The sequence below is a fragment of the Schistocerca gregaria genome, chromosome X (assembly GCF_023897955.1).
Source record: "Schistocerca gregaria isolate iqSchGreg1 chromosome X, iqSchGreg1.2, whole genome shotgun sequence".
NCBI classification, from domain to species: domain Eukaryota; kingdom Metazoa; phylum Arthropoda; class Insecta; order Orthoptera; family Acrididae; genus Schistocerca; species Schistocerca gregaria.
This window is the reverse complement of record NC_064931.1, coordinates 680,492,820-680,504,360: the sequence shown is the minus strand read 5'-3', so window position 1 is coordinate 680,504,360 and position 11,541 is coordinate 680,492,820. Positions and strand designations below refer to the sequence as shown.

Here is an 11,541-nt window from a genome sequence, read left to right as displayed (position 1 = left end):
TGATACTTCAATTTCATAGTCCTTCATATCTCTAGTCTTCATTTTAAACGGTCTGCAACCATGTTTGCGCCCCTATGAACCGCCAGAGTGGCAACTGAAATCGTCTGATCCCTGGCGCATTCAGTTCTGAGCAGAAACGTTCAATCATTTTAGCATTATTGAAACATTATTGCTGACTGAACTGTGCTATCGCATGTTGTCACTGTTATTGTCGTTTCGATATTTACTTTTTATTGAGTGCAATAAGTACCTTTTAGTTTTCATCCATGTTTATGAAAAGGCCTTTACCCAGTAGTCAATTTTGTATCTGGATCAAAATGCCAAAACTCTCATTGACTTTAGAATGGAAGAAATCATATGACTAGATAAAAACGATCCTCAAGATACAACTCAATGTGATGTACAGTGCCTACGAATATTCTGAAACTATATTAATTAAATATATTCAAAGAAAATTAACAAATGATGATAGATATTTCTTGTGAAACGTGTACAATAGAAATCATATGACTAGATAAAAACGATCCTCAAGATACAACTCAATGTGATGTACAGTGTCTACAAATATGATTCATATTCTGAAACTATATTAATTATAGATATTCAGAGAAAATTAACAAATGATGATAGATATTTCTTGTGAAACGTGTCCATAAGACAAGTGAGAGTATGTGTTTAATAAGATAGTTATTACGACACCAAACATAAAATTTGTGTCATGTACTTTCTGTTCACATCACATTAACATTTACTGAAAGAGGCTTATGAGTGAACGAAATAAATAATCGACTGGACAATCGTTGGTGAAACCAGTCACTTGTCCTATTACTATGTAGTGGTAGTCAGGCACGAATGTACATTCCAGATATGCAGTCACATGGGTTCAGCAGGGAGGTGGGTCAGTCATGTCTTGCACCAACATCTTGTACAGATGTCAGACACCTTGTCGTTATCAAGAGTTATTTGAGGCCTGAGCAATATCAGGGCAGGATCCTTCAACCTGTCATCCAGCCCTAAGACAACTATTTAGTAATAGGTTCGTCTTTCGAGACGATAATGCACGAGTACACCATGCCCATCTCATGAACACTTTCCTCCAAGAGTTGGGAAACAGCTGAATCGAATGGCCTGAGGTAACTGCTACCATGAACCTGAATGAACATGATTGGGACAAGTTCCACTTGCAGTGTATCGTTACAAGAACCATTGACCTTAGAAGGGACACTGTCAAAGAGTGCCTGAGCAGCAATGTCACAAACACCTTGTGGAAAGCATGCCAAGGAGGACTCAAGCACTTTGCAATGCATGTGGTGGAATAATACAGTGTAGGAACTTAGATAACAGCACAATACTGCATCAAAGACGTGTATTTTCGTACCGAGCGAGGTGGCGCAGTGGTTAGACACTGGACTCGCATTCGGGAGGACGACGGTTCAATCCCGTGTCCGGCCATCCTGATTTAGGTTTTCCATGATTTCCCTAAATCACTCCAGGCAAATTCCAGGATGGTTCCTCTGAAAGGGCACGACCGACTTCCTTCCCCATCCTTCCTTAATCCGATGAGACCGATGACCACGCTGTTTGGTCTCCTTCCCCAACCAACCAACGTGTATTTTCGAACAGTTTGTGTTTTTATTTCGCAATAAAGTCCTTTTTTTAGTTTTATGAGGACTGTTCTTTTACTTTCTATTGCCCTTGTTTCCACGACCATATCCATTTGTAGATATTCCAGCAGTGCAAAACGTTTTTTTAAATAGTTTATAACATACATAGCAAGAAGCATCTCCTCAAACTCTGCAACAGCAGCTAGTTGGTTACAACTAACAGTTAGTAAATTGGAGGAGTAGGCTACAGATACAGATTTAAAATTTTCTACAAATACACTGATGACCGAAAAAATTATGACCACCTGCTCAATAGCTTGATTGTCAGTCTTCGAAACGAAATATATCACTCAATCTGCGTACCTGGGATCTGACAGTTTGTTCGTATGCCTGTGGAGGTATGTTGTATTAAATGTCTATGCACAGGTCACTTGATTCGCTTAAAAAACAGGCCGCTGATTTGCGTGCACGGTGATGGCACCCGACAGCGACCCAGATGGATTCCATAGGATTTACATGAGGCAAATTTGTTCGCCGAGACCTTAACGTGAGTGCACTACACTGCTCCTCAAACAATTGTATAACAGTGCTGGCTCTGAGCATGAGGGGATGTAGGTGGTTCTCAGCTGTCAGCGTGTCTTCTATTATTACCGTAGGTCCCATGCAAGCACATGAGAATGTCTCCAATAGCATAATGCTGCTCCCACTAGCCTGCGTAGGTAGCTCGCTGCTCTTTTCGACCCGCCGTTCACCTCGATGACGTCGTTAGTGGAGACGACCAACGACCTAGTGTAGCAAAAATGCGTTTCACACAAAAAGCCAATATATTTCCATTGATCGACGGTCGAATCCCGATGGTTCCATACTCACTGCAATCGTAATTGACGATGTCGTTGCGTCAACATGTGAAGACATAGGAACAGTATGCTGTGGAACTTCATGTTCGGCAATATATGATGTACAGTGTGCTCTGAAACACTTGTGGGTACACCAACATTTTGCTCTTTTGTAGAGGTGCCACAGATCACCATCTCTCCTAGTTTAAAGAGCACACAAGTCTCATGTGCGTCTAACTATTTAGTGCCTGCGGTAGTTTCACTGCCCTTCTACCTCTTTTTGTGGTTGCTCATGACAGTAGCACGCCAACACTCGACCAGCTACGCCATTATCAAGATACTCGTTCAAAGGCTCTGTTTAATAATGATTTGCTCTTTGGCAAAGTTACTTATCTCAATGGATTTCCCCATTTCCAGTACATATCTTCGCTAGAGTGATTCCCCGACCACATCTGGTCCACTTACATATTTTTGTTAGCTCATCATGTACCCAAAACGCCACCTGGCGGAATCCAATATGATGGTGCGCAGGATCATAAAGTTTCAGTTTATCAGTGTAAATGTATATTTGTTGATTTTAGCTAAACTTGTCAGAGTTTCAGTCAACTGGACATGCAAAAGTGGGACACTCTTAAACATTTCAAAATTTTGGTGATGTTGGTGGTTCTCACATTTTATTCTAGGCTGTCATGTTAATGAAAATAAGGACCTTGAAAGTACTAAACGTCTTGATGTGTTTTAACCACAGGTCTTTGGGAGCAGAAAAAGCAAAACCACTCCAGTTTTATAATGATTTTGTGTGATCTTAGCTATATTACTGGTGTGAAGTGTGTATATTAGTGAGACCTACTTGTCCCAAGATAGGTGAAGCTATCTGACTTGATGGGTCCAGTCTGATAACAGGTACCCACAGGATGAACCCCACACTCACCATCTGGGCTGAGGGTAGGGCCCTGTCATCACCTGGTGGAATTCCATGATGGTTCATTAAGAGTATAAGGATTCTCACTTTCCCAGAATCACCAGCATACCAAACCATTGCTCATCCTACTACAGGACCAATATTCACAAATATTTCATGTTCATCAACGTACTATGTGATCTGCTTAAGGTATTACCTAGCATTTTGCTTAGGTTAAGTACCTGTCCAAACCTAGAGTTGCAATCGACTGCCAGTCTGGTTAGTGAAGAGGTCCAGAGTAATTTTACATGTAGTAAGGTACAGAAAGTGTGCACTACTACATATGTTTATATTTACATGTTTAATGAAATTTTGAGTGAGTACTGCAACTAAATAACAGCACTTACAGATGGGTCTAAGCAAGGAGACCCACACTGACTGCCCTATGGCTTTCCTGGTGTGTGTCGTCAACAACGGCTTATCAAATGAATTTACAAAATTTAATGCCATTTATATTCAGTCTCACTGGAACTCCATCGGTGAATTTGGGCTGATTAGTTTGTCATCCGCTCCAAATCTTTAAGTGTTCTTCAATTTATTTATCCAGCAAATAACATAATCTCGAATTTACAAGACTACTTTCTCCATTTAATAATGACACAGGCAGTAGTTTTGTCCTGCTGGCTACCGTTTCACATGGGAACGTAGGACAACAAATCAGCAGATGTATCAGCCAAGGAGATATGTGCTAATAACCTACTGGTTGAATTTGCTATCGCAAACCCTGCGTGCTATCACCAGGATATTGAGTCGTGTTTAGATGGAAAGAAGAATGGCTAGTGTTGAAGAATAATGAGTGGTTACCAGTAACGTCAAGAACTTGACTGTAGCTCATCTGCATCGGCCTCAAAGACAAGATGACATCTTTCTCATTCATCGACGAAGGGGGTACAATAAGACCATAGTCTGCTCTTCAGCTGTGGCTTATTACTCCAGTCAAAGGACCCTTTGATGTTTGCATCAGAGAACAGGCAGAGAGTAATTTCCTTGGAGATCTACCCTTTGTTCTAGGTAACAATGTGGCGAAGGTGATACAAATTTTAATTTCTGTGAAATATCCGACTTGTGCTCTAAAATACTAGCGAGCAGTTTTTAATTTATTATGTCGGTGGGTAGATCATCAATGTACTATGTAAGTGAATAGCCAGATGATGTGTCATTATATTATCTACATTAAAAAGTATGAAAACAATGACCAAAATTATTGTCTTTTACTTTTTGAGTGACAGTGTTCAGGTGCGCGTGGACGTGAGTGGGAGTAGGAGAAAGTGAAGGCGATTTCAACTGGGGTTATACTGTACACTGTATGTAGAGTTTCAGACATTTTAACCGCATTGTCTCTAAAACTCTTTTTGTAAGAGCATTGATAACCCAGAGATTCATCGCACTCTCACACACACATACACACACGCCTCGAACTCATCGCAATTCACACTAGACATTAACGGAAATTTAATTACTAAACGTCAATCGACGTCGCCATCAAAGGGTGGAGATAGACGGAACGGTAACATTACGTGAATTCGCTACATGGTGTTGGCAGTACTGTTGTTATTAAAGCGAACCATGGCGACAGAGTAGTGTGGTTGTTGTGAACCCGTAAACAAATGACATGAAATACTGTCAGTTTATGAGTTCACGTTCTGAGGAAACGGTGTAGGAATTATTTGTAATTGATAGACTTCTGTTGTAGGTACTAGATATGTCTACACCTGCAAGGCGAAGGTTGATGAGGGATTTTAAAAGGTAAAAAAAAAAAAATTAAAAAAATCTAGGAGTAACATCTATTAATTCTATCAGATTAATAATACATGCACGTATGGTGTACGATTTGCAGATAGTTTCTGCGCTAGCTTAGTATTGTATGGAATATCGATGTAATTTGACATTAACAGATGTTGAGTCGGAGGTATTTTCATCAAATACCAGTGTTCTGGTGTTACTCATCTATAAGAAAGAGCGTCTTTATTGCTCAAAAAGGAGTTGAGAGTTTTGACTTGTTCCATAGTACGCGTATTACCTCATGATTTTTATAGTAAAAAATACATTAACGTTCAAAAGGAACAATGGTTTACGTAATTACAATACCAAAAAGAATTTATATTCGTTGCGCCACATTAAGCTTGTCTTTAGCACAAAAAGAGTTGAACAATCCTGCAACCAAAATTTTTGATCACTTACCCAGTTTTATAAAATGTCTGATGACAGCAGTGTAAAATTTGAAAAGAAATTGGAAAAGGTTCATCTTGACAACTCCCTTTATTCCATTGAAGAATTTCAATTATTGTAATGTGTAAAAGATGGTAGGGTGAAATCACTAACCAACATCTGAGGGCCCACTTTCTTAAAATAAATGAGTAAAAAACTTGTAATTGATCAGCATGTAACAATATTTACAAAATAATTTGTGATATGAATGTAAAGTGATTCATTCCCCATCATTACGATTTATCATCCACATGAACTATGGAACACGAGACTGACTGACTAGAAGGTTTCCCATGTAGCAATTGCTGGGTGGCTTGTAGACAAGTAGCCATTGTTGTTTAGATTTCATATTTACTTTCATTATTTTCGTTAGAATAATTGCCTCACTGACAAAATTATTGCCCGCTTGTTTTGTAAGTAGAGATATGGAAATAAAATCGAAGATTGCGTAGACATTGTCTGCACATGCCAATAAAGTACACAGTTGAAGTTTGCATTTAAGTTTTGCTTGTGAGGTACTCATGGGTTCAGCAGTAGAGGGTAGTAGGAGTCGGGGCGGACCAAGGAGAAGGTACCTGGATTCGGTTAAGAATGATTTTGAAGTAATAGGCTTAACAGCAGAAGAGGCACCAATGTTAGCACTGAATAGGGGATCATGGAGGGATTTTATAAGGGGGGCTATGCTCCAGACTGAACGCTGAAAGGCATAATCAGTCTTTGATGATGTGAGGTACTATTCACATTGTATCGTTTCTCTAAAAATGGAGATACAAAACATAGTCACTTACAGTAGCAAAAAACTGAGATATGTGCCCTAAACATTCATATGGTCTATTTTAACAAAATTTGCAATGGTTTGGTGTTGCAAATAACCTTTGTTTTTAAATGGAGTTTTTTCTTTGGCAGGAGCTGTAAAATAGCTGCATGTGTTCTATATATTTCTTACTTTAATGTTTGTTTTACTTGTAGCTGAAACACTCAAATGTACAGAATTGCAACAGAAGGGGAAAACTAATGAACCAACAGGAGTGTACATGTTTTCAATCAAGTGGACATTATTGATGAACATAAAGAATTCACTGATGGATAGAGGTGTACCAGTTCTGTCCTATGCAGGGCTCACCATATCTTTGTAACTACTGAAACCCACATCCGTTTGAACATTCTAAATGTATACAACCCTTGATATCACTCTGCAATTGTTACCTACTGTTCATACTTCCGTACTTCACCTATTTGACAATTACTTGATTCTCCAGGATGTGTCCTGTCAACCAATCCCTTCTTGTAGTTAAGGTATGCCACAAATTTCTTCTTTCCTGAATTTGATGCGATACCTAATTAGTTATTTGATTTAACAATCTAATCATCAATATTGTTCATTAATGTGCATTTCAAAAGCTTGTATTCTCTTGTCTGAACTCTTTATTAAGACTGCTAATACTTAGGCTATTTCCCTTCCTTATTATTATTTTTTATTTTGTTATTGGTTAATTAACAATCATGCCAAGATAAATATTTATTCCTTGTTTCCTTCCTCCTCCTCCAAAACTCTTCTATTTTCCCAGTGTGAGCTCTTTTCCTCTCATTTGACACCAGCGTCCAAATGGTCCAGCACAGGTTGCTTGACCATATCAGAAAAAAAATATTTGTTCAATGAATTCTTTAGGGTTTAGTGAACTTAAATTTTTTTTGTTGTTCATCATTTAAAAATGGTGGCCATTGAAAAAGCATTTAGCTCGGCAAACTCTGACCTACATATTAAAAGTTTTATCACCTAGGTGATAGTATTTCTTAATACATTTTTAGTAGCTCATAGTTATTGGTTACATATTTAAAAAAACTCAATTTTTGAACATTAGTTTTCCACATAGAGTAATACTGATTATGCTGTAACATTGTATAGTATAGTTACTTTCTATAGAGTGCCAATGGTGAGAAGCATACACTTAACAAGAAACACTTTTTTAAGAAAGAGTTTTTGGATTTTTCATTTTTTAGCCTACACTATCTTTGGTGGGAGACTACATAGAAATCTGAAAATTACACATTTAATAGACTTTTATGCCATCAGATTTCAGTATGTTTCAACTTTGAGTTTCAGTTGGAAGCTATGAAAAAAATTGCAAATATGTCTAAAAATATGTTGTTCAATGTCTGATATCTAGGCTAATGGAATAAATATCAATGATATAATTTCAATACAGCATATTAAAGTAACTGATAGTTATTTCTTGAGACAATCCTCTTCTGAAAGTTCCAGTAGACAGCATCTGTAAGTCTTACAGGCTTGTCTTTGAGCCTGTACAAAGTCTGTGTGTCATCTGTCCACTCGCACTCTGTTCACTATGACGTCTTGTAGTATTCTGTGTGTTCTATTGGTGTTCTTATTAATGAAGCTTATGTTTCCTTTAGATATTAATTTAATTGTAGTGAAGAAGAAAAACTTTTGTACTTGAGAGTTGGCTCAAAGCGTAAATCAACTTTCAACTACCATGAAATGAAATATGTAAAATAATAATAATTTGTTCCTTTTGGCCAGTGTTGTTTGGACCCTTTTGAGAAACATAAGAAGCTGATAAAAGGTCTGAGAGAAGTAATGGTTGATCATTATTGTAAAAATGACAGCCCTTTTATTGGTTCAATACTAGGAAAATCCTTCCACCCGGTGAAGGTCCGTATAAAGAATTTTGCAAATTATCAGAAACTATGAAAAACGTAGATTCAGCTTTTGGAATACATGTATTTCCTGATCATAAAATTACAAAAATAAATGAAGGAAAAAAGACCTTTTTGCCTTGAATGCAAAAACTGAGGAAATGGAAACTGCAGTCAAAAATAATTTCGAAGTTTCATTTCAAAATCAAATTTGTACTAAACCAGACAGAAATTTGAAAAATTCACCAACCAAATATGATAATTTGATAGGAATGCTAAAAACTAAATGTCATATTTCAAACAAAGAGGATAAGGTTATTAGTTTACTGCCAAATTCTTGGAATCGAGCAAAAGCTAGTGATGAATTTAATGTGTCTGAACGTTTCATTAAATTAGCAAGGCATTCAGTAAAAGAAAAAAAAAGTGTAATTTGATATGTGAAAATGTTTCTAAATGTTGTTAGCTTTTATGAAGATGGCAGTAACAGCCGTTCGATGCCTGGCAAGAAAGATCATGTTACTGTGAAAGAAAACAGTACTAAAATTCAAAGACAAAGGTTACTATCATGCAATTTAAATGACCTATTCACTGAATTCAAAAGTGAAGATCCTGACTTTAAAATTGGAAGATCAAATTTTTTTGAGTTGAGACCAAAATGGTGTGTTCCTGCAGGAGTGTCTGCCACCAATAACATTTGTGTTTGTATTACTAGAGTGTAAATTTGATGATAGATGCAGCTTATCTTGGAGTTCGTTATCTGTTGGACAGCAGCAAGCAGTTGGTAGTCTGGTGATTTCAGAGTAAATTTTCTGAAGGATTCTGATAGGAAAAATGATCTGGAAACCTTATTTGGATCCTACAGTTTGATAACGGTAATTAACTTTCCAAAATGGGTGGATAAAGGCAGTAGGACCCTAATTGATAATGTTTTCTTTGGTGAATTTCAAAGCAAGAAAATAACTCTTTACCTAGTAACAAATGCTCTCTCTGATCATGATGCACAGTTAATGATAAATAATAGTGCCTTACAGTGTGGATACTCCTCAGTGGAAGTCAGAATGATTAATGACTGCGGGGCAAATGCTTTTAAGAATCTCAGGAGATAAAATGGGTGAAATTTATTACAAACCAAATGCTATCATAGAAGTGAATTTATTCAATGATAATTTTATATCATTATTTGAAAATAGCTTTCCCCATAAGTTAATCAGAAAGGACATGATACATCCATGTAAAAAAACCATGGAATTACTAGAGGGTATAAAATATCTTGTGGAATGAAAAGAGAAACATATTTTTTGGCAAGAACAAGTAGGGATCCTGTGGTAGTTGCATACTACAAAAACTAATCAAAATTACTAAGGAAGGTTATTAAGGAATTGAGGAACATGCACATTATGTCAGAAATCGGTAATTCTGATAACAGACTTAAGGCTACACGGAATGTTGTGAAATGATAGATTATACAACCGGCCACAGAACAGGATAATATCACTATTGAACTGAATGGAAGGGCTATAAATGATGACACAGATGGCAAACGTATTTAATTATCACTTCTTAAATGTAATAGAAAGCATAAGGACAAACAGTTCAAGAGAAAAATCACAGCAGTACGTTGAAAAAGTAACTTTCATAAAATTCAGTCATATGACTTTCACCAACTTAAATTAAGAAAATAATACATTCTCTCAGAAATAAAAGCTCATGTGGTTTTGATGGTGTTTCCAATAGAATACTACAGGTTTGTTCCCATATAATAAGCCCAGTCTTATCCAAAATATGTAATGCAACACTAACTCAAGGCACTTTTCCAGAAAGATTGAAGTGTGTCATTGTTAAACCTCCCTCTAAGAAGCCTGATAATTGACATATCAGTAACTACCGACATGTTTCACTGTGGACATCATTTCCAAAATTTTGGTGAAGGTGATGTATTGTAGAATAGTATCTCTCCTTGGCAACGATTTATCCTCAGCAAGTCACAGTTTGTTTCAGAAGGGTTGCTGTACTGAGGATGCTATTTACATGTTCGTTCACCAGATTTTACAAGCATTAAATAAGTGCCAGTTGGTATTATCAGTGACCTGTCTAAGGCATTTGATTGTGTGTGCCACAGTATTCTCCTGGATAAATTGAAGTTTTGTGGGATTGATGGCATAGCCAACCAATGGAAAATGTCATGCGTAACCAAAAGAATGCAGAAAGTTGTAGTTAATAATTCAACCAGTATTAGTTCAGCCACATTTCCACTTAGTCATTGCAAATCTTGGGGAGGGACAAATCAGTAAGTTGACATTTTGCATATTTTCATTCAGTTATATGGAATTGAGAAAGAAAACTGGCGTTCTACGGATCGGATGTCAGATCCCTTAATCGGGCAGGTAGGTTAGAAAATTTAAAAAGGGAAATGGATAGGTTAAAGTTAGATATAGTGGGAATTAGTGAAGTTCGGTGGCAGGAGGAACAAGACTTCTGGTCAGGTGACTACAGGGTTATAAACACAAAATCAAATAGGGGTAATGCAGGAGTAGGTTTAATAATGAATAGGAAAATAGGAATGCGGGTAAGCTACTACAAACAGCATAGTGAACGCATTATTGTGGCCAAGATAGATACGAAGCCCACACCTACTACAGTAGTACAAGTTTATATGCCAACTAGCTCTGCAGATGATGAAGAAATTGAAGAAATGTACGATGAAATAAAAGAATTTATTCAGATAGTGAAGGGAGACGAAAATTTAATAGTAATGGGTGACTGGAATTCGAGTGTAGGAAAAGGGAGAGAAGGAAACATAGTAGGTGAATATGGATTGGGGCTAAGAAATGAAAGAGGAAGCCGCCTAGTATAATTTTGCACAGAGCACAACTTAATCATAGCTAACACTTGGTTTAAGAATCATGAAAGAAGGTTGTATACGTGGAAGAACCCTGGAGATACTAAAAGGTATCAGATAGATTATATAATGGTAAGACAGAGATTTAGGAACCAGGTTTTAAGTTGTAAGACATTTCCAGGGGCAGATGTGGACTCTGACCACAATCTATTGGTTATGACCTGTAGATTAAAACTGAAGAAACTGCAAAAAGGTGGGAAATTAAGGAGATGGGACCTGGATAAACTGAAAGAACCAGAGGTTGTACAGAGTTTCAGAGAGAGCATAAGGGAACAATTGACAGGAATAGGGGAAAGAAATACAGTAGAAGAAGAATGGGTAGCTCTGAGGGATGTAGTAGTGAAGGCAGCAGAGGATAAAGTAGGTACAAAGACG

The 11,541-nt window shown here is 37.2% G+C and overlaps 1 protein-coding gene across 2 annotated transcripts in view; it reads left to right on the top strand.

Moving 5' to 3' along the window:
- The first annotated feature begins 4,803 nt into the window (after positions 1-4,803).
- LOC126298644 (ubiquitin-conjugating enzyme E2-17 kDa) overlaps positions 4,804-11,541 on the top strand; it is a 91,341-nt gene continuing 84,603 nt past the window's right edge. Inside the window, exon 1 of one of the 2 annotated variants that reach the window (XM_049990056.1) lies at positions 4,804-5,147. In XM_049990056.1, the coding sequence (XP_049846013.1) occupies positions 5,104-5,147 (44 nt within the window). In that variant the 5' untranslated portion in view covers positions 4,804-5,103. The remainder of the gene's footprint in view (positions 5,148-11,541) is intronic. The other variant, XM_049990057.1, reaches the window with a different exon arrangement.